The sequence below is a fragment of the Sparus aurata genome, chromosome 4 (assembly GCF_900880675.1).
Source record: "Sparus aurata chromosome 4, fSpaAur1.1, whole genome shotgun sequence".
In the NCBI taxonomy this organism is placed as follows: domain Eukaryota; kingdom Metazoa; phylum Chordata; class Actinopteri; order Spariformes; family Sparidae; genus Sparus; species Sparus aurata.
In genome coordinates, this window is record NC_044190.1 from 10,292,644 (window position 1) to 10,316,441 (window position 23,798).

The following is a 23,798-nucleotide window of genomic DNA, read 5'->3' on the forward strand; positions in this document are numbered from 1 at the left end:
TTGATTTTTAACATAATATTTTGTGTTTTTTAACGGTGGAAAACAATCAACTTGAAAATCAACTCCATATCTAAGTTACTTTTGGTTTTTTCAAGTGTTGAGTGTTGATCAGCCGGAACAAGACATTACATCAGGCTCTGAGAAACTGTGTTTGGCATTTTAAACAGCCTGTTCTGATGTTCAACAGACCAAACAATTAATCAAAGAATCAAGAAAATACGTGGCAGATTAATAAATCGTGAAAATAATCATTGGTTACAGCCAGAGTTACAGGTTTACTGTATTGTGTTGTATCTTGTGATTCTATGATTGAATTTTCTTATTTCTGTAATTCCTTTCAGTTTCCGGTTATTTTCTTCATTTCCTTGAAGACTGCCATTATCTAAAAAAAAATTCCACGATCCAGCAGAAACAACAGGGACAGGCTGAGTTTGAATGTATCTGCATGATCACAAAACCCTCGAGGGACTGACTTACAACCAGCGATTGCATTCCTCTGGACTATCGGGTGCATCATAAAATGTTTTATTCACAACAAATCACACCTTTCTTCTTGTGACTCTGATGACTCTTACACGACCTTGTTGACTCAGACGTGACCCTAAAGGTGTAAACAACACACGCAGATGAAAATACATTAATGGAAACTTGTGATTCCTCACAAGAACGAGGCTGTAGTGCAGCGGTAGTTCAACAGGCAGACAGCATTAAAATTGGTCTGCTACGCTGGCTGCCACCGTGCATGCAGTATGCAACACAGTCGAACATAGTCCCTGAGGCCCTTCCTATCAAAAGTGCCGTGTCTTTTATCATTGCAGAAATGTTCAGCAGCACTTGAAGGAAAGATACAGATGACTCCTCCGTCTGGGGAGTAGCGCGCCGTGCTGTTTGCAGTCTCTGTTAACGATGACGGCACAGTCTTACATGATCCTCAGTGCCACTGTCTCTGCTAACAACCTTCCGGACTTTGACTTTCCTACCTTTCTGCCAGATGTTGGGCCTGCTGCAGCAGCTGTTGTCCCTCTGATCCCAGGGGACATGGACGGGCACTGCTGCCAAAGCAGAGCCGTTCAGAGATCCCTGAGGGACCATTGATCGTCATCAGAAAGGTCTTTGGAAGGGGACTCGCCCCTTCACAGGCCACTGCCAGCAGACCATCCACACCAGTCGATGAACATTCTGCATGTGAAAGCTTGTGTGAAGGTTTCCTTTTTTCTAGTCATACATATCCAAACACCACTAATGTGACTCAGCTGAATCATTTGATTTTGTGTCAGCAGTTATTCCACATTTGTAGCCCTTTGATCACGCTGCAGTCAGACAGCTCTGTCGCCTCTTTATACATTATTATACGGTATTGAACCGGTGAACTTGTTCCAGCCTGCCTTCCATATGCTACCACTGACCTGGAGGTGTGATGATGCTCCAGTCCAGCTGGTGGTTGGTGGTGAACCTCTGACCCCAGCAGCCGATCAGACGGCCTGTAGGCTGAAAGGAGTGGAGGGTGGTGCGCAGCTAGGTGGTGATGGTGACGGAGCAAGTCGGGGTCAGTAAAGGGATCGTCCGTACTGACACGATGCCATCTTACTGCACAGCTGGACATGACCTTAACACTCCTGCTGTCCATTCACACTCTCTCTTTCACTCACCCCGCCTCCAACCCTGACATCCCATTTGTCATCTATCCATCCTCCACCCCGACCCCCGGCAGCCCCCAGCCCACCCAACACACACAACTGTCTGTTTTGTCTGGTTTGGATTGACAGCTCCCGGGGAAGGGGGAAGGATCTGGGGCGATAGGGAGGAGGTGGCGGATCCAGACAGTCAGAAGAGGGGAGGAGGACTCGCCCTGCAGGCCGGAGGTCTGCCTGCCAGACACAGTATGAACGGATCTATGCATGTGTGTGTGTGTGTTTGTGTGTGTGTGTTTGTGTGTGTGTGTGTGTGTGTGTGTGTTGATGGGGGTGAGGAATAGAGGAAGGGAGGAGAAGACGGTTGGATAGGAAAAGAAATAAGAAAAGCAAGAAAGAAATAAAACAAGACAAAGACAGAAAATGCGTGTACTAAGCCATCTGTTGTTCTAATGTATGAATGACAATGTATTCTTATCTTCGTATACAAAATCGCACAGCACAGTACATCACATATGCAGGGTTTACAAGAACACAAGCGAAGAAACAAATTCAAAAATCTATGATATATTTATATTGAAAATGATTGACACAGCTTTGGATGGAGGGATGGGAAGGAGGAAGGCGAGAAGGAAGGATAGACGGAGGTGTGGAGGACTAAGGCTTCCTCCTGCAGCGTGGAGACTGGGACAGGAGGAAGCAGGAGGAGCGTCTGCCATCTCCAACTGTTCCATCCCGACGACATCGCACACAATCTCTCGCTCGTCCCTAATGCATGCAGATTCACTCGGGCTAGACTTACACAAAGCAGGAACAGCCAAAAGTGAAATATGAAACATTTAATCTGATGATTTAATAGGTTGCTTCTGCTAAAGATACAGCATCACAGTACACTAACTCTGTCGCTTATAAATCATCTCCCATAAATTCACATTCACGCATAAATTCACACATTTACATTTTTCCACATTAAGCTCATCCATTTGAAAAAATATGCATTTTATATGTTAGGAAATATGATCGAGAAAACGTCCCATTTATCACTGATATAAGCTTGTATATGTTTCCTCTACGGAGCGTTGGATCATTAGAGTGCTGTGACCTCTGCCTCTTCACCCGCATGGCTTGTTTTAAATACATATTGCTTTGTCTGTCACTCTGCCTTAAGATTTATTACAGGTGATGTTTATGGTACACATCAGTGTATTTTATATGATAAGGCTGGGTGGCTCTTCCCTGGAAGAGAGACGTGATGCTCACTGGTATCTTTCTATCTATAAAGCCTTTACTGGAAAATTACCATATTACCTTTGAGAGCTGCTTCATCTCTCAGATGGGCTTTATCAGACCTGCTCTGCCGACTGGCTCTTCTTGGAAAGACTGTTTTTAATGTAAGTGCACTTGACACAAAACACAAAACACAGCACCTCTTTGATATCAGTACACTCTCACCTCGGAATTTGATCTCAAACCTTGCTGCTTTTGCTTTTAATTGTTTTGCATAACTTAATTTTTTTATTATACCTTGTTATTAAATTATCGTCCATAATGTTAACTTTTTGCATATTTTATTTTGCATTTAGCATCTTAATCTGTATATGAAGTCATCCTCTATAATCTGAACGTTTTAAATGTCTTTTTATAAGGTAATTGTGTTATTGCCTTTTTACTGTCAGCATATCTCTCTGTATATGTTTTTCCTTTTCTTTATTTTAAATTGTCTGTCATCGTAAATGTGGGTCACCCCTCAATGATCTCTTGCGTATGGATCAATGGGTGATTAAATGAAAGAAAGCCGACTGTGTAACTTTTGCTGAACCGCAGTCACTGTGGCAACACGTTATAATTACAGGATAATGGCACATTTAATTTGCCTTTGTTACTTCTGCCGAGGAGTTTATGTTTTCATCCGTGTCCGTGTGTTTGTTGGTTGGTTGGTTTTTCAGCAGGATTACACAAAAACTACTTGGCAGATATTCATAAAACTTAGAGGGAGCATGGGTTTCGGCCCAGAATACGCAGCATTAACTCGCGGTGCAGATCCGGATACAGACAGATCCAAGAAAAAGAAACGTATTTAGGTGGCTGGTATCTATGGGTGAGTGCAACTTGATGTGGATCCTGTGGATCAGCTTGATTGAACTGAAGGGGCTGTTCTGCTTATATGTGCACTTTACTGCATGGAACTGTTCTCTTGTCAATTGCTTTAGAATGACTATAATAACTATTCTATATGTTAAAGGGGCTCAATGACACAATTAATGTAACTGACATTTGGGGTTCACTTTTTTTAAAGCTATATGTGAGCGAATTATAGCTACTAGAAAAAGGAGGCTTTCTCCGCTTATAAAAGCTTGTGGACGATTTGTTGAAGTTGTGTAGTGCTGTTGGATTGTGGTTTTCTACGTGAATGACTCGGTTTGGTTTTTATGCGACCGACCAGGGGATGTGACTTCATGCAAGAGTGCCTCGTGTCAGTGCCTCTCTCGGCTCGGCTAACAGAGAGCAACAGCAGTTAACGTTATTTTAGAAATGGAGTCAGCCAACATAAACTAACAACCGGCTTCCACCACAACACAGAAGCTCCTTTAACAATGGATGTGACAAGGATTGCTCACAGTGACAAACTCACTGAAGACTATCACTAGGGCTGACCCAAATGCTAACAGCAGAAAACTGTTTTTAGTAATCTCTAAAGACATGTGTGCTACTTCCCAGCACCAAACGACACACAGGTGAGGCGTTAGCTGGTGAACAAGGTGGAGCATTTAGCAGCTAGCGAGCCGGATATTTCCCTCAGCACTCGATTAAGAGTAGGCCAGAGCTAAAAGACGAGTAATTGTTGGATATACATTAACCAGCTTGACAGAAACACAGATTAATGCTAATTGCGCTGTACCTTCTTGGTGTGTACATTAACAATAATTGAACAATTGGTTTAATTTAACAATATGTCAATGTGGGCTAGCATTTAGCTTGTTTCTGCTATTCTTGGATCAGAAAAACTGCATTTTTGAGGACAAAAATATCTGCAACATATTAACATGTAGTTTAGCAGGGGCACTAGTGTTTAGTGAATTTGCATATTAATTTATGTTACAGAACAGCTAGCTAAAGTTTGCTAATATTAGCTAATGCTATAGAGTATCGGCACAAGCAAGTTTTTACAATTTTTTTTAAGCGTCACAATTTTTATCACATGTAAATTCAACGATGTATGTGTGAGAAAGACGGCTTTCAATCGATACATCGCCTAATATAACATTTTCAGTTCAACCAAAATTAATAACATGCATGTAACTTAAATAAGTGTAAGCATTAACATCTGAAACCTCTGTAGCCATGCTAATACAATGGAGGTAAGCTGACTTTGCTCGTAGATTCAAAATACTGTAAAAAAAAAAAAAAAAAACTAAAAAAACATAAAAGTCAAAAGGTGTACTTTTTAGTCAGGCTTCTTTTTTAACAGTCACCTCTTCTGTAGTTTAGCCTATAGCTTTGAAGACAACTACTGCATAGGCTTTATTATTTTGTCCCGGTGTCAAGTGAACATAATGCGATTTACAGTGAAGCTAGAAGGAGTCACACTCATACCTAAATGACACAAAAGCTTTTAAATCTAGAAGAAGTAGCTCTACATTGACCGTCTGGTTCTGATTGGAGATGGAGATGTTTTTATAGCCAGTGGAGGGACAGAAATCACGTCTCTGCCACAGGGCGGGCCCTAGAGAGAGAGAGGGGTCACCATAAAATACAGCTGCTCCTCCTCCTCCTCCTCCTCCTCCTCCTCCTGTCTGCCACCCTGGCTGTTCGAAAGCCCTCAGTGGCGCAGCAGGCACTGCATTTGTTGCATTTTCTCTAAGCACTGCCACCATTAAAGAGTCTCATGGTAGAAATACTGTGCTCTGAGGTTGTAAAGCTGGCGGCTTGGGTAGACGTAGTGGGCTCTGGGACTTTGAACGCAGCGTTGGGGTTGTAGTGCACTGATATAAACAGCATTTCAAGAAAGTTTAATATCTCCCTGGTGAATCTCCTTACCATCAAAGTATTCATGTTTTCTTTCACAGTTTTTTTTTATCCTTATCTGCAGCCCCGGCCTTTAGCGTATTAAAGGTACTAAAAAACATCTCCAGCAGCTTCTTCCCCAGAGCCATGAGATCCCACATCTACACAAAATGTAGAACATTTTTGGCCATTTCACGTGAGAATTTCTTTGTTTGTGTTGTTGTCCGTGGTTTTCTCACTGGTTTTGAGTCAGAGCACTGTTGGAAAAGATGATATGACATACCTTTGTGCACCAGTCAAGGTTTAGCAACATTAGATGACAGTTTTGGGGGTTGTAGGCTTTTTAACCATGCTGGGATCAAAACCACACCCACACTATCCTAATGAAGCACCTGGAGACAGTGACTCCCATACTACATAAATCACAGTTCCTCAAACAACATGACTTTTGCAGAGTACCTGGTGTCTACTTGGTTAGGTTTAGGCAGGAAATCTACTTGGTTAGGTTGTCTCCCTGTTCACAAAATGCAGTGAAAGTGCCTTTTTCCAGTTGACAAAACATGGTGAAGATCCCTCTTATTACAACGTTCTGCCCCTCAAACATCCAAAATCCTCCACTGGTGCTGGGTTAGTACTCTTTATTTCTGTTCTTACTCTACTGCTGTTTGCACCATCTGCAGACATGCTAAACTGCATTAGGCTTCACTGGTACTTAGTGTATGCAATGACAATCTAATCTAATAAAATGACTGCGCTTACTGTAGGTGGTAGGAACACTGGTGAGTGAAATGTAGTTACAGAAAAAGCAAAATTCCCTTGGCAGACTTCTGTTTCAGAGTGTGCAGCTGAATAAAGGCGCAGTAGGATGGGGCTGAAAGCGAGTGTGCTTAGCTGACTGTCACTGAATGATTAAGGGTAAGAAATATAGTGCACTGCTGCTGGCACTGCATGGTGGGAGAGTGGAACTAAGGAGGGTGGTGGTTAAGGCGCTTAATGTGGTCCGGCTCAGTCGGTATCCAGAAGCCTTGCTTGGAGCTGCCCTCCTTTACCTGCATGTTTCTGCGCTTTATTGTGTGTAACAGAAAGAGTCTTAATAAGCTTCTTTATCTAATTTTTTGGTTAAGCTGCGCTGGACGACTGGCCTGCTTACAATCCTCCTCAGTCATGAGACATTAGCATAAAATAAAAAAGGCAACTTTCTGTGTGTGAACACAGTTGAGGGGGGTGTTGTGCTGTATTTCTCATGAGAGCGGAGATGTGGAGCTGTCCTTTAATCTGACTAAGTCAGGTTGACTCCAGACAGAGCTGCCCTGTTTCCCACAGATGGCTGCTGTCTTCTCCAGCCAGACTTTGTTTATAACCACAGATGACACTGACAGGTCAGAGTGGAGAAGTTTGACTGTGTGCTCTGTTGCTCCGAGCTCAGTTCTCCCGCCCTGCCAAACTGCTGCCGAAGTGTTTAGATTTCATCTGTATAGTATATTTTCATAAATATTTATAGAGGAAATGTTTTGCAATATATGAACATAATGCGGCATCTATCAACGGCATCACTGAAGAGGAAAGTCTACCGTATGGCAGAGGCTTTTACCGCGATAGTGCCCAACAGTGCCATAAGTGAGAGTACTATTATTAGCTCGGGTCACCCTAATGGAGCTGAGCCCCTCTGCTTGGCAGTGCCTTCCTCTGTGCAATGAACTTCAAAGGATCACAAGAATAAGGTTAAAATATTCAGTGGCTGCCTTAAAATCAGTTTGAAATCCTGAGTGAGAATGAGGCCAGTGTGAATGTGACGGTGTAGCAGGTAGTAACATCCTCCTCTATACATGCAAGCGTTTGCAACGCTGCAGCCGGGCTTGAGAAGAGGCCATCAGCCGCCTCACACTCGGCATTTACCGTTTCTCTTTTACCCTTTTCAGTGGCGAAAAACTATGAGACCTTTGTGTTGACATTTGTTATCCCGGTGCTATCATGTGCTATCTAATTGGATGAAGAGGTGGATTGTGGGGCAGCCTCTGGCAGGGAGAGGAGGTGAGATACTTCCCTGAAGTGAAGTCGTGATCTACCTCTGCCTCAGCCTGTTGAGGTGTTTGGGCATCAGCAGGTCTGTACCTGTGTACGATCGCTGGTTAACATCTGTTTATCTAATGAAGCAGAAAGCCCCTTCATATTAACCAACATGTATGAGCGTGCATGTAAAGGCTCTATGTGTAATTTATGCTTGGATGTACAAACTTATAACTTATAAGACTTGTTCTAAAAATTGAGAAAAACATTTGAATTTATTTCTCCTGTAATTTTACACAGATGTGCAATATGGATTTTTTTGTTTAATGACCTGCTTCTCGAATAATAATATAATTATCATTTAAGATTTTAAAAGTGTATACCCTGTACTTTATGAACACCTTAGGGTAAAAAAAAAAAAATGCTCAGATTCAGATATTTTGAGCAAAGATGGACAATTTATAGATTCCACAGGTCTGATAAGATTTGTTGTGTTAAAACTCAGACTTCTGCAACATCTGCTGCACGTCTGTCCGTCCTGGGAGAGGATCCCTCCTCTGTGGACCTCCCTAAAGCCCACTGTGGCAATGAGTACATAAATAACAATGTATTTGATTTGATTTGATTCCTCCCTCTTCTCAGAACACTTGCGGAACATTCCCTGCAAATTGCAATAATTTTTTCTTCTCCTCCTTCTTCTGTGGTAGTTGACAGACTGCAAAAAACAACTTCAAAGGCACACTGCCACCCATCCATGTGTGGATGCTGCACGTGTTAAACCAATGACAGCACATAGCTAAATATCATTGTCTCTATTTGTCGGCTAGAATTGACCAATACCGATAAATATCTGATGGTAACAATTTCCCAATATTGGTAAACAGGTGTTGATGTCTCCCGTGGCTCCAGGAGATGCCTAAGTAACCCTGGTGGTGTCATAGTGAGACCAAGAGTTTATCACAACGAGTTGATAAAAAAAGCCGCAATCACAAACTTTAGCATGGAGGTCAAAAAACATGAGCATTCACTCAGCTGGGGAAGTTTACCACAAGATGCCCCAGAGTTACAGTGTTTTTGGAGCATGACCCACAAAAAGGACTAAAATTCTCCATTCTTCATTTTTGACCATCCTGCTTTTACCCAAGCCCCTCTAAGAAATGGCAATAATATATTGCTGGACTGTGCCTTTATCTACTTTTGAGAGACATTCCTGAAGGGTCTGGACAGAGAACTCTTTTGCTTTTAAAAAATACTCAAGGGGTTCAATATCGCACTTCCATGAAGTTGGTAAAGGATGGTTTAGAATTGTGATTTCAATGACATTTCTCATGATTATTATAACTTTATATATGGAGATGAATTCCTCTTTAACATTCATCTATCGTGTGTTTATAATCATTACTTCACAGTACGAGCTGCCCAGCAACCAGCCTTCTCTTGTTTGCTCCTGTTTTCCTTTCCATTTAATCAAGAGCAAGTGCCTTGCTCAAGGGCACCTTGACGCAGGATTTAAATGGAGGGTGGAAAAACACGCGGCCACATACACCTGCCAGATGTTATCAGATGATACAGACGTTACAATGGTAACACTTTATAATAACTATCATCAATAAATGTCTATTGTTAATTTAAAAGTTTATTGTCTTTTTACTGTAGACAAACAAGGAAAAGTTTTAAAATAATTTCTAAAGCAAATGTAAAATAAATGTCATTATAAACATCAGTAGCAACTCTGGAGGGTTGTAAGGGCCAAAATTAAATATATCATTAAATATATAAATACATAATTGTTGAATGAAATTAATTAATTAATTAATTAATAGATAACAGCATGCTTAAATAAACAAACAAATATAACGCTTGAATACATTAATTAATAGATCATTAATACCTGACTGCTTAATTGTCACCACAAATAAATACAGTGCAGATTAAATGACACATGGGATATGACTGTAAAATGTGTTTGAGTGCGAATATATAAATACACTCAAATACATTTAACATGTATACATTTAATGTGTCTTTAATTTGGGATTTATTCATTTAACTTGACAATTACCTAAAATATGTATTTATTAAATGATTTAAGCATTTACTTGATTATTAATTCGTTAAGCATTAAGTTGAACATTTATTTATTTAAGCATTTAATTAAACAATTATTTACATATTCACATATATTTGAATATTAATTTGTGTATTTATTTTTGGCCCTTAACACCTTCCATATATAACAACCATCCAAATAATGCTTATAAGTGAATTACACAGTATCAATTAACCATTTACAAAGTATTTTAAACATCAGCTACAACCTTACAATAGAAAATTGCATAATTAATGGGTTATAAAGTTTTAACGAGAATTTCAAATTAATTAAAATAGTAATAAATAATAAATAGATATTAGTGATGGTTCTTATGAAGTGTTACCAGACTAACCTTTCAGGCTCTTCCCTCCGAGCGAGGTAAGAACACTGTCATCAGACTCCCCGTGGACATGAAAGCAGCTGTTTCTCTTTTTGTCCCTGTGATTACACCTTGATTTGACATCAGGTACCAGAGCAGCACTGAGGGCAGCAGGGGGGCCACTGCAGCCGGCTGAGTAGTAAGTGGTCCTGTGTGCAAACCGAAAAGCTACGAATGGCCTTCATTAGCTCGACCTGACCTTCACATCTCACATCTCAACTGATGGATCAAGCCGGCGAACTTGGAAAATAAAGATGGAAAAAAAACTAACACAAATCTCTACAACATTAACTGTTTGTCCCAGGAGGCATGAATAGAAAGAACAGGCTGATTGCTGAAAATGGGTCGGGAACATCAGAATGCTCTTACCTAAGACGAATTATCGTAGCTATATTCCACAGGAACATTAGCCTGCTATGATGGATATTTTCAGTAAGAGGAAGAGGAAGCCAAGTTGATCAGAAAAGCTCTCTCTGCAGTCCCCCTCTGAGGTCACCACACAGGCATAATTACACAGCGCCTCACAGTGCTCCTCCTCGGCCGGTGTGCAAACACTGCCATCTATTGTTAGACAATGAGAACGTGCCTGCTGCTGGAGCTGAACAGTTCACCTGGAGCAGGCGTGACGGGCCCACACAGTTCAGCATTAGGTGTCCACTCCAAACAGCAGCAATCACATTCCATGTTCAGTTTTCAGTGTGATCTCATTCACTGCTGCAGCTCTAAAAGACCAACACAACTCACAGCAAGAGCCCCTCTGATCTAAGTTCAGTTTATACTCATATTATTAGTGTTTTATTCCCTTTTTTACTATGGCTGGTGAGGTGATATCTGATTGTGGTCCACTAGGTCTACAGCCTTAAAGGAAAAGTTCACCCAAAAAGGAAAATTCAGTCATTGACTCCTCAGCAGATTCTCCACGGATGGAAAGTTGGGTGAAGTTTCACAGTCCACTGAACATTTCTTCCTTACAGCGTAACAATGTTGCAGCATTGTCATAAACAAAACAAGCAGATGAGGACTTTAAAACGTCAAAAGAATCGAGAACAATCGAGAAAAGTATAAAATGGCTTCATTACAGCTGGTCCGGTTTAATCCAGGATCCTGGAAGCCCCGGAACCAAATCTTCACTGTAGCCTGAACACTTACAGCCTGAAACACACCGGGTCTGAAGTGTTTGGGGAGACTCGGACGAGGTCGGGAACAAATATGTTCAGTGTGTTCAGCTGCGTTGGAAGCTTTTGGAACCGCGTGGACAGCGTCTGCTCCGATTCAACATGCGAAGTCTGATTGGTTGTGTGCTAGCGAATCATTGCGGTGTGTGGGAGTGGCAGAATACTGTGTGTGTTCTGTTTTTAGAGTTGGCAGCACGTCGAAGCGGTATGTTAAATGCAACTTTTCTGCTGAACGGGTCCGCCCATCTGATATGTGTGCACGAGCTCAGCCGCAGGTTGAGAGTGCAAAAAAAACAAGTCCCCATCTACTTCAGTTATATAAGAGAATGCTGCAACACTGTTTTGCTGTGAAGCCCAACAGGACTTTACAGGACTTTCCATTGGCATAGAGGTGAGTAGATAATGACTAAGTCTTAACTAAATGACTGAATTCTTATTTCAAGGTGAACTTAGCCTTCAAAGAATTAGTCTTAAAGTTTCCTAGACTTCGAGTCACAATAGTCAAAAATGATCTGCATAAAGTCCTAAAAATATTCTTCTGCTTAGTAGAAGTACCTTTCATCAAAGTCTAAGTGTGATACTTAAGATCTGACTGACTTTTAGGTAAGAACTCAAAATATGTCTGCCTGAAATACCCCCACTCAAGGACTTAATCAGCCAATGACAGGCCTCCAAAATGTCATGCCAAGGCTGCATCAAATCAATAATCACAGCTTCATTCACATCCTGTCCTAACTGGACCCATCATGCATTCTATTATATGCTTCAATATACTGAAACAGTCAAGAGGAAATCTTATGTAAGATCATTTCTGCTGCATCTTGTGTGGGTATTGTTGTGGACCGGCCTCAGAGAGTCTGAACTCAACTGCTTCTGCTCTTATTCTTATAATCAAGAACACGCAGCATTAATGAAATGCATAACAGTGCTTTCTCACAGCAAATATTATGACATATCATGAAAGTCAAGGCACAGGTACATTTAATTACATTAGTAATGCTGCCTCCACTTAGGTGAGCCAGTCCCTGGGTCCTGGTATTGTGGCTCAGCAGAATAGCTTACTGGATTGAGGCCATTGTTAATGTTATTAATTACACCAGTGTTTTCTTTTTTCTGCTATGACAAGTCAGAGTGTCAGCTGTGAAAAAGGTCTATTGTTAGGACCTGTAGTGTGAACACACTGTATACTTACAACCTGCTGAGAAACACAAGTAGAATAGAAAAGCTCTTATTTTAAAGTAAACCACGATTTAACATGCATTTGATAAAAGGGGCACGATGTAGTTTTGGAGAAGAAATTCAAACTCAGATTTTTAACATTTTCAATATTAATGATGTTAATAATACAAACTCAGAAATATCAATTTTTTCAAGAACTGAATAAACAAGCTGTTTTTTTCTGAATAAACAAGCTGTTCTCAGGGGAAATAAGGTCCCCAGAACACTGTCTGAAAGTAGAAAGGTGGCAGGGTCCGCCACATGTAAACAAAGTAAAACAAAATGAAGGTGTGTTGTCCTTTATATTGTCAACATAAGTGGAGAGGAAATGTGATTCTGTCTCATCTAGCATGTTTTAATATACTGAAGATGCAAAAAATGCAAACGACACCAGGTTCATCTGTTGGTTGCTTTGTCAGCAGGATTTCCAAGAAACTACTCAACGGATTTCCTCGAAACTTAATTGAAGGATGAATAGACCACATCAACTTTTCTTGTGGGTCCGGATGAAGGGACAGTTTCTTTCACGTTGCGACGTAGGGTGTTTTCTTTTTTTTACTTTTTTGCTAATTTCCCAAGCAATAATGCCTTTTACCCTTTATGCCTACTTATAACACAAATATATTTTAAAGGGGCTCTATGCAACAATTTATTACAACTTACACGTACCAATATTAATATTTTTTTTATTGGACGTATTTGAGCCGATTACGCCTTGACGTCTCTCTCAGTTCCCCACACAAGCCTGCAGTTAATGTGTTTAATCTGCGGTTAAGTGCCACAGAGCCCCTTTATTCATAAGTCAATGTTTATGACCAATTTTATTAAAAGAACATTTCATGGCAGTTTTACAGTGGATATCACTTGGTAATGTAAAGTGCAGGTGAGCTCTGAGAGTTCTGCTAACTTAAAACCCACAATGCACAAAGTTTGTTTGGAAAAACAATTTATTCATACACATATATTGAATGAAAGAGCATTTTATGATACAGGACGACAGATAAGTGAAAAGGGTAACGTTCTGAGCATCATAAGTATGGTTCTGTCAGTCAGCATCCCTGTCTTTGTGCATCACAGTTCGAGGATGAATGGTTCGACCTTCATCATGTACGCTGGTTTCAGGTAGCGCTGCAGCTCACTTTTCTTCAGCCACAGCAAAGAAGGGTTTGGGGCTGCGGGGGGCCCGCCGTCTGACAGAACGGCTTTGAAGAAGAACACCTTTATTCCGACCGAGCTCTCGGTCCGCGCCGCTTTGGGCAGTTTGTACTTGTACACTCCACAGGGGGCGTTGCCAAGGAAAGTCGCCTTGAAACCAGCTGCTGAGGGAAAGAGAACGTGTTGTGAGTTAATTCATCTGGAGACAAAAGGTGAGCTGAAGTGCAGATGTTCCTAAAATTTAATGCGGTCGTACTATCGTCTAATTAAGTGTGGCATTACCCCAATGCTCTGTTTCTCATTCTCTGCTGTGACAACAACACACTTTTCTCAATTAAGTTCTAATCCAGTCTAGTGTCATCTAAACCACATGCTCCCTGGTGGCTCAACATGCAGGCTGAGGCTGCACGGCGACCATGTTAGAGATTCAATTCCCACCGAGTCCAGCTATATTAAAAATGGATTGACTCCTGCTACTGTAAGACACTTTAAATAAAACCCTCTTCCATCTGACACGCGTTAATGTCAAGTAGAAGGTCTAATGGGGAGTGATTGATGGAGTTGGCACATTAATAGTTCATGAGCAGTGTTGTGAAACAGTTTAAGATAGTCGGTCACTGGCTTTTTATTCAGAGAGCTTAAAGGCCTGATTTCCATCGGATGCAGAGAGAGAGAAAAAAAAAAGAGAAGAGACGGTTAACAGCTAATGTAAAATTTCTTGTGCGAGGGATCATTATCAAATCACTGGAACGTTTGTTCCATGTTTTGCCAGCCGTGACCCCAGAGTGTCTTCCTGTCATTACCTCACTCTTGAAGTCTAATCCACAGCGGACACCAGTGGAGGTCTAAGTGGATACGACAACTACTCCTGCAACTACTGCAAGGGGAATATGATTGTTAAAGCGCTGCGTATATAAATGAATCGTTGCTCGGAGGCTTTCGAATGATCCGACCCTCTTGTTGTCGTTAATATGGATGATTGTACTGAAATACCACACAGCTATTTTAGATAAGATCGCATTAAACTTAAATGATCCAGAGGATAAAAGTGGGTCATTGCAGCAAAAGAGATAAGAGTGTAGATAGAGCCATAATGCAGCAAATGGAGCATGTTGATAATAATACAGCCTTGAACAGCACCTTATATTCTGTCTTAAGCTATGATTTTGAGGTTAATTAAAATATGTATAAATCATTTTCTCATGCCTTCCTCGCGCTTCAATATACTCCTTCTTTTTTATTCACGGTTAATATTCTCCAGAATAAATAACTGGGTAAAGAACAGAAGTTAGTCTGGAAATAATAAAAACATTATTTATAACCATGTATCAGTAACAGTAACAGTGCATTGATAACAGAGACATGTCTCGTTTTTTGCAACGACACATTTCAAAATAATTCACTGACATCAATAAAACAGTTCGCATTTTCTGTTTGTCTGTTTGAAGAATCCCCAAGAATATCATCTCTCTTATTATGTAACCAAAGGTGCACCTTTGTAATTCAGAGATGTCGTGTTTTGCAAAATTTTACAGTTACATGGAAATCTACTTGTTTTCAGGACATCATGACTGCTGATTGGAGATTTTAAAGGAGACATATTATGTTCATTTTCAGGTTCACTACTTTATTTTGGGTAACTAACTAGAACCGGTTTGCATACTTTAGTGCTCAAAAAACTCATCAGCTTTCTCATACTGTCCAGTGTTGCAGCACAGTATTCTCCTTCTGTCTGGAACAATCTGTTTTAGCACCCGTCTCTTTCAGGCTCTCCTCCTGAATACCCAGTCTGCTCTGACTGGTCAGTTCACACACACCTGAGCCAGCACGAATAACAACAACAGAGTAGCTGTTCTAAATCATTTCTTACGCACCAAACAAGCCGATAGGCATAAATGATACAAATGTGTGACATAGTGTGATGTCACAAAGTTGCAGAATTAAAGGCGGGACTACTGACGAGGCATTTCGGGTGCAGTGTTTTCTGTGGGAGAGTTGTTTATACGGAAGCACATTGCATTCACTGGATAAAAAATTAGACACCTTATCTTATAATTATGAGATCTTTTCTCGTAATTACGAGATCTTTTCTCATAATTATGAGATCTTTTCTCGTAATTACGAGATCTTTTCTCGTAATTACGAGATAAGGTGTCTAATTTTTTTTTTCTTCCAGTGAATGCAATGCGCTTCCGTAGTTTTACATATATAACACACTGAAGAAAATGGAAAAAAAAAAAAAAAAAAAGTGGGTCCCATTAAAGCAATGTGAAAATAATTATATATTTAAAAAGAACCGAAATACACAACCGCTCTAAAGTTTGGGGTCACATTGAAATGTCTTCATTATTCAAAGAAAGACACAATTATATTCCATTAAAAAACAATACAATTGAGCAGAAATAAGGGGGCCCATTGTGTTAGTCCATTTTTAAAACGCATCTTATGCGATTGCGATGCGATGAGCTGGCGTCTCATCCAGGGAGTACCCTGGCCTTCGCCCATAGAGCCACTGGATTTGGCCCCAGTATCCCCGCTCCACCTTGAAAAGGGTGGTATAAAAGCGGTAACATCACCCGCGACCCGCATGGATAAAGCGGAAGAAAACGAACGAACGAACGAACGAATCTTAAAACCCATTTTTATTCCTCGGCTTTCAACCCAGCATGAGACTCTGCTATTGTTTTAGTGTTTTAGTGTCTTGTTTTAATTGTTTTTATTGTTTTAAGATTTTTATTGTTTTATTGTTTTTATTTTTTTGTTTCCTATGTTTTATGTTTCATGTTTTATTTCTTTTCATGTACAGCACTTCGTTCCAGCTATGGCTGCTTAAAGCGCTTTATAAATAAAGTTGAGTTGAGTTGAGTTGAGTTGAGTTGAGTTAGCTAATCCATGTCTGTCATGTTTAAAGGTAAAATTTGTAAGAAAAGCTGATTTTGAGTCTCATTCCCAACTTTCAGAAATAGGACCTTTAAAGGCTTATTGGTCTTTAGAACACCCTGCAAACCTTGGTGCTGATGTTGACAAAGCAATAAAACTGTCCTTCCTTAGGTCAGTCGAGTATCTGAAGCATCAGCATTTGTGTGTTCGAGGACATCACGCACTTAATTGGCCAGTGCAGTCACCGGACCTCAACCATGCTGACTGTTGCCAATGGACGATTCTTTGACGAAAGCTTGAAGGACAAAATTATTATTTCTAGTAAAAAATCTGTTTTTTTCTAACCTCGTCAGTGTCTTGACCACAGTTTCTGTTCATTTGGCAACTCATTTGATTCATTCAATTTTGATTTGGGATTAAATACTGTTTATCAACCGAAATTGGCCGTTCAAAGATATATCGATAACAGCCTGAAATGCGCTGATTTTGGGTAATTAATAATAATTTAATTTCAAGTGAAATTAACAGTTTAATTGCTTTTATGTCATTTTGGATAATAAAGTTTATTTCTAAACTGTAAAGTATCACGCTGCCATTCCACATATTTGTCACAAGTGTTTTGTAAATACATTTGAGGGATCTTTGCAAAAAAGAAATGGAAGGAAGGAAGGAAGGAAGGAAGGAAGGATATCTGCACAAAATATCAGCAGCTTCATTTACACATGACTTCTATCAACATTTTAAAAGTCATGTTGGTATTACCTGGCAGGGAGGCGAGGGCTCTCTCAGCCGTCTGCCGCAGTGTTTCTCCCTGCTGCCACTGAGTCTGAGGCAGCAGCCACAGCTTCTGCCCGCCGACCTCCTGCTCGGCCAGCAGGAGCAGCGAGTTGGCCAGGCAGCGCTCCGGTGAGGTCAGCTCCTTATCTACATCAGCTAAACAAGAGACAAGAATCATCAGACGCTTCACAACAGCTACGTCTCTCCGTGTGACTGTCGAGCAAAAACTACACAAACACTGGAAATGGCACGGGGAATGAAATGCAAATTGGGAGTGCTGGAGCGAGTAGATTCTCTGAATGTCAAAAAAATAATGTAAGTCTCTTTCCTCTCTGGTAATTTACTTTAAACAAAGATGTACGTGATGCCTTCAGATTATCTTTTTTTCATTCTGTCCTATTTGATTAATGCCTGGAGCAAGACAAAAGGCTGAACACTCTAATGTATTTCATCAGGCACACTGATAATATTTATGAATAGTTTCATACAGTTTACATTCTTTTTTCAAACAGTTTGTCCACTTCACACACTGACCTCTGACCCTCGGCGCTGGCTGGAAGCTCTTCAGCTTCTGCTCCCAGGAGTCTTCCAGGTCCTGAGCCAACACGATGTCCTGGTCCCCGTGGTCATCCTCTTCGTCTGAGTCGTAGTCGTCTGCCTGCTTGCGACTCATTCTCTCAGCGTCCTCCAGCAGCTTTATCTCGTGGTCCGACAGCAAGCTTTTCTCCTGCTCCATCTGAAATCAAGCCACAGCGTGTCTCCGATCAAACCCCAGGACCTCTTCTTACTGACTATGGAGATTATTGCTGTGTGTCGTCTGATGTTTGTGAAGGAACAAATTGACAGTGATCTACCTCATTACCCTCTGTAACTTGACATTATTCCATACTGTATATGCCCTTTATATTTTGTTTAAGAACTTCATCTACCACTATTCATACACACCTTTGTAATGACAAGGAAGCAATTCAAGTGGAAGTGACCAAGTGTTTGAGTTAAGCCTCCAACTATGATGCTTGTAAACGGATGGAAATCACATGTTATTACAATAAACCTCATCGCAATATGACGAGCCGATTAAATTCTGTTTTTCTACTCGTTTGTTTTACATCTCAGTTTGAGACTGACTGAAGAAACTTTTGTCGTTCACTCAGGAAACAGTCATTTTGCCAAGTTTTTTCTTTCAGAAACAGATAAAAATAAAAATGAATCAGATTGATGCCTGCACAGTGTTTGTTGATGTTGTACAGTCTATCAAGAAGACAAATTACATGACAATGGCAGAACTTCTCATTTGAAGTATAAAGAAATTATATGGCGGTCTCTATGAACGGAACATACTGTCCAGATATCTTAGTTGGATTGCTGACGGTATGTCAAATTAAAGAGCCTCCCTAATATCTCAAAACCACATTTTACTAGCTGTAGTTATGACATATAAACAACAAATTGCACATTCCATACCACTGCATATGTTTGCATCATTGTCACACAATATATTGTTCATAACTGTTAATAAAATTGATGTCTCCGTAGTTTTTAGATGGATAAGTAAACCAGAGATCGAGAGAGCATTTCATGTGTCAACCTCTCCTTATTGCAGAGTGTGAGATAAAACTGATATCCAAGTGAAATGTGGGATAGTTTGATCACATAGTAACTACAACCCGTGTTGCCACTCTCTGCATCACTGTTCACACAGTCTTCAGCACTGAACAAACGCACCTGGTGCAACAACTGTTGGAACCGCTCCTCTATGGGGCTGTAGTCCGCTGTAATGACCGGAAGCCTCTGCAGACACACGGCTGCCATCAGAGTCCACGAAGAAGTCGCTCTGTCCGTCGCATCTTTGGTCTGCAGAGCTGCCCGACAAACAGAAGTGCTCGAAAACGGACGAGTCGCCGTGTTCCCGACCGCTGTCCTGCTAAAACTAGACAGAAACTGTAAGAGAGACCGACTCGCCATCCTTCTACAGGGGGCAGCCATCTTCTTCTGTTGCATTCAATGTTTCTGCATAAAAATAATGACGCTGGCAACTACTCATGAAAACAGCCTAGAAGTGTGATTTTTCAACCACGTTGTTTCCTAGGTTGTACCAAAATGGAAGATAAAAACATTTTTATTCTGCAATGTAAGTTGTACGGCAGGTGTGTTGTTGTTTGAGGGCTAGAAGGGAGAGTTTGTCTTGAGTTTTCCAATTTACGAGAGTTTACAAAGTCCTTTAAGGCAGCATGTTTCTAGTTCTACCCACAATTCTGTGCAGGAAACAGAACGGTCCATTCAGACAAAAGTGGGGGAGGATGATGTTAATAGCCTTATAATATATACATAAATCTCATTGTGTGCAGTACAGAAATATATTCTGCTACCTGCAAAGTTAATATCAATACAAACTGTTAATCTCTACAAGTGAATGTTGTATTTGCACTCGTGAAAACCATGTTGTTATGAGCTCGGCACACCTCAAAATAAAAAGATTTTACTGGTGTGGTCTGGATTCCCAGCTCCTTCAATGTCACGTTTGTTATGTGTCAAATAGCTAACTGTCTGATATCGAAATAGTTTTATTTTAACACATGAGACATGTATAAATTAAATTGTATATTAGTTAGTTCTGTGACTAACGCATGTCGGCAGCTGGCTGTTTCCCTAAATGCAAACGGGAGCTCCTTGTAAGTGTTTCATGGCTCTGGTTACTAGCATCCTATTGAGCTAACAGCTAACGGCTAACGTTAGTTCTGATCGGGTCCGCCTGCTTCATGAGTGTTATATTGTGACTGTACATAACTTTCTGATGACATAACCTAACATTGTTTCTCTGATAATAAAAATCAGGTTGATAACGAAGATGTTAATGATGTTTTGTTTGCACAGATGTGGAAGCAGTGGGCTGCAGCGAACATTATGTACCAGTGCTGTCAGACTTCAGGAGACAGCAGCAGCATCCAGTACAGAGACTGAGAAAACCTCCAGAGACTTCAGGTCAGACAACCACACACATGCATTTGCACATGTCTGTCCACTGACTAAAGCAGTCTGAAGTGTTTCATGGATTTCCCTTTAATTTATGTGAATGCTCACTAAATTTGAACACAAGTCAGTCACTACAGTATAAATAATGTTGATGAGAAATTAACCCTAGTTTAAATCCCTCAGCCATTTTCCTCCGCTGCCTGGTCAGGACAGTCCACTGAGATGGGGAGGAAAGAAGTTTGAGGAGTTACCAATCCTTCACATTAAAGCCACATACAATAAGTAAGTGGTATCTGCAAGTAAAGCTGTCAATAAATCCTAATTTGTCTGCATTTTGGAAAATTGTCACCTGTTTCCATGAGGATATATGAGTCAATATGAGTCCATAATTCACTTAGATAATTTTATTTGTCCTTATAATTTAGGTTGGGTCAGTGGAGCCTAGTGGGGAAAATGTGGAGTGCAAACATAACTGAAGAGCAAGTAATAGCTTCTTTGAATTCATAGATGTTTCTGCTTTGGCAAGTCAAAACGCAGCAAAAAACTGGCATTTTATCTTGCTCACCTTCAAATTTATGAAACCAAAAGTTCAATGTTGTGCTTCCAGATGGACAGAGTGGAAAAACAAAATAAGTTTTGTACCGTCACAACTCAGAAAAAGGTCTTTAGTCCTCATTAGACGATGCATGGAAAAGTATTTATCAGTGTTGTTAGTGTGCTGCTGGAGAGCAGATTGTAACTTCTATCTATCACTTCAAGTACAAACAGCTGCAAGTAATCAAAAAGGAAATTAACATTTAATTTTGGAGGTAGTGTGTAGTGGATGTTGAGTTGAGTAGAAAGTGATTTGTTGGAAAGGAGTCCTAACCACGAAGAAGCTGTTGGAAGTAAAGCAGACAAAGTCACAACATTTTAGAATAGTCATTAGCTATCATGTGATGCAGGCAGACCAGCTATGGTGATCATATAATGTTTAATCAGCCTGACAGTGTGTGAGTAAAGATTTGTTCCCATCAGCTGTAAGTGAATGAGCCTATAAACTGTCTGTCCTGTCCCAGCACACACATCCAGCTGACGGACAGCGCGGGACAGTCGTTGGTGAGGACATCTTGTGGAACAGAAGGCTTCAAGAATGTCAAGAAGTCGACGCCCATCGCTGCTCAGACTGCAGGCATCTCTGCTGCAGTGGTAAGTCCTACACCTGTGGCGTAATGTGAGGGATCAGGTGCAGGGTTAACTCTCTAATACCCTCACCCTGTTATCCAAGCAGGACGGGCATTTGTTTAAAATAAATGAATATTAATGAAGGTCACATCCTGCTTCAACACAGTGTAACGTCACTGATTTCTGAATTTTGAATGTTTGTTTTAAGTAAGCTGCCTTCTCAAAGGACTGTGACAGAGAGCAGCAGTTGGTGTTAAGTGCTTATTTAGACTTTTTATTAGCTTGATTTATGTAGACTGCTGGCTAACAGGGGTAAGGTCACACTGATTCGCAGTAAACACACTGAAGGAATGAACTGTTTTTTCAAGGTGTTGCCGTAATCTTAGAATTATTTGAGCCTCTGATCTGCTGCTTTTTAGTTGAATGAAAATATGGTAAATTTAATCTTTTTATTGTATTATTTAATAGCAGATTAAGCTCTAGAAATGTACCATTTGAAAAAGTATAATTTTGGTCAACCTCTATTTCAAGTTATTCTTTACCTCAGACAATGTAAATAATCAATGCAGTCCTACTTTATTATCTATTGAGGTACCTATTTTCTCAATTAACCAATCAATAGCTTAGGCTTATTGGGTGACTCCAAGACCAAAAGATAATCAGTTTACTGTCACATTAGAAGGAGCAAATCCTCACAACTTGTGGCCTATCTTGTGTTAATCGACTAATCATTTTAGCTTTACAACTCATTACAATTCACATTAAGTCACAGGTCGCTGGTAAAACCTGTAAATAAAGACATGTTAGACTATGGCCACAGTCGCTGTATATTCTAAGGTTGTTCCTGTTCTGTTAATGTGACTGAACTTGGATGAACTTCCTGGGATTTTTTTACATTATTTAAAGGTGATGAATTAATAGTGTTCATGAAGCGCAGTGGAGTTAACTGACATAAAGTAATTTTAACAATTTAGGGTTACATCAGTTTAACTTCATGGTTTGAAAATCCTCACAACGTGTAGCTGCAGGAGCAATTTGTGGCTGTTTTGACCTTTGACCTCCAATCTTCCGTGTTTGTTTCTCTGAACAGAGAGCCACAGCGAAGGGAGTGACGTTCATCCGTGTTGTGGTCAAAGGCCTCGGTCCTGGCCGTCTGGTGAGTGCAAGAAGAAAACGTTTCCATTGTGCATCATTGCTTTGTGATTCCATTTTCATTTATCTGTAGCCTTCCCCCCAAATAGTCTTAAATTATTGTAAATCTCACAGTTGACCATTACTAATGTTGTTGCTGTGGCAACTAGATAATTTCCATTGCTCATCCTTTCATTTCTTTTTTATCATTTAATGTAATTTTCGAGTCTATTAAATGTTAAAGATAGATTACAGTGCACATTGCACTTTCCAAGTTTTGAGTCATGAAGCTGGTTTTGTCCGAAAGCAGCAGATTGAAGGAACAAAACCTCACATTTGGATAACTGGAACCTTGTCATTTCTGCTCAATGAAAAATCGCTGAGGCTAAATGTGACATTTTCTGCCTCCAGTCAACTGACGTGACTGTTTTTATGGTTATATCATGAGCATAAGTGGACTCATATTTCAAAGTTACAGTCGAGCATTTAAAAGTTTAGAAAGTATGGGCCCAACAGGGAATAAGGATGAAACCACGGTTTGCATTGTGTACTGCTGACCCTGCTCCGTGTCTGTAACAGTGGCAGTGCACGTCTGACAGGCCCGTCACTGCACGAGGAAATTAATTTCAGTCTTTTTATAATGAGGATCATTTAAGGAGCCTCAGACATGTTGATCTGCTCCCATTAACTTTGTTAATGAATGAATGTGTTTTTCTCTGTTGTGCAGTCTGCAATCAAAGGCGTGACGATGGGAGGCCTGGAGGTGGTATCCATCACTGACAACACCCCCGTGCCACACAATGGATGCCGCCCACGTAAAGCCAGAAGGACATGACCTCTGCGTACCAGAATGCAATGCAACAGGAGGAAGCTCCTGTGTTGTGATATGTTAATAAAGTGTTTCATTGTACCTTACACAGTTCGTTTGTAGAAATAATTGCAGACAGTGTTATTAATGAGCAGAGAACAGGTGTTTGAGTCCTCTGCTGCGACTTATGACACATGAATAAACCTTCAGTGTGACTGCAGGCGCTCTGATGTTCATTAGTTGGCTGATGTTTGTAGAAACGGGCTGATGGCTCTGTGTGGGAAGAGAAACAGCACAGGGCTTCACCACTGTACACATGTTCTATTTTAACACTGGTAGCCATGGGGACTGAACCCTGTAACCTGGCAGCAACACAACAACATCTGAGGAGAACAGATGAAGC

The 23,798-nt window shown here is 40.5% G+C and overlaps 2 protein-coding genes and 1 long non-coding RNA gene across 4 annotated transcripts; 2 read left to right on the plus strand and 1 right to left on the minus strand.

The window, feature by feature from the left end:
* The first annotated feature begins 11,503 nt into the window (after positions 1 to 11,503).
* On the plus strand, positions 11,504 to 18,401 carry LOC115579768 (uncharacterized). Its single transcript, XR_003983723.1, has 2 exons — positions 11,504 to 11,680; positions 17,832 to 18,401. It is a non-coding gene; the product is annotated as an uncharacterized LOC115579768 (long non-coding RNA).
* On the minus strand, positions 13,437 to 19,333 carry mrpl46 (mitochondrial ribosomal protein L46). 2 transcript variants are annotated; one of them, XM_030413434.1, is made up of 4 exons: positions 19,045 to 19,333; positions 17,854 to 18,055; positions 17,305 to 17,475; positions 13,437 to 13,823 (listed from the first exon to the last, which is right to left on the minus strand). In XM_030413434.1, the coding sequence occupies exons 1-4, from the start codon at positions 19,318 to 19,320 to the stop codon at positions 13,579 to 13,581; spliced, it is 894 nt and encodes a 297-aa protein (XP_030269294.1). In that variant the 5' UTR covers positions 19,321 to 19,333; the 3' UTR covers positions 13,437 to 13,578. The 2 variants fall into 2 exon arrangements, with proteins under 2 accessions (XP_030269294.1, XP_030269293.1); XM_030413433.1 differs by having other exon boundaries at positions 13,437 to 13,826.
* A 454-nt stretch (positions 19,334 to 19,787) lies between these two features.
* Positions 19,788 to 23,615, plus strand: mrps11 (mitochondrial ribosomal protein S11). The gene is made up of 6 exons (XM_030414470.1): positions 19,788 to 19,991; positions 20,194 to 20,301; positions 20,476 to 20,574; positions 21,351 to 21,480; positions 22,547 to 22,612; positions 23,315 to 23,615. The coding sequence occupies exons 1-6, from the start codon at positions 19,903 to 19,905 to the stop codon at positions 23,420 to 23,422; spliced, it is 600 nt and encodes a 199-aa protein (XP_030270330.1). The 5' UTR covers positions 19,788 to 19,902; the 3' UTR covers positions 23,423 to 23,615.
* Positions 23,616 to 23,798: the final 183 nt, after the last annotated feature.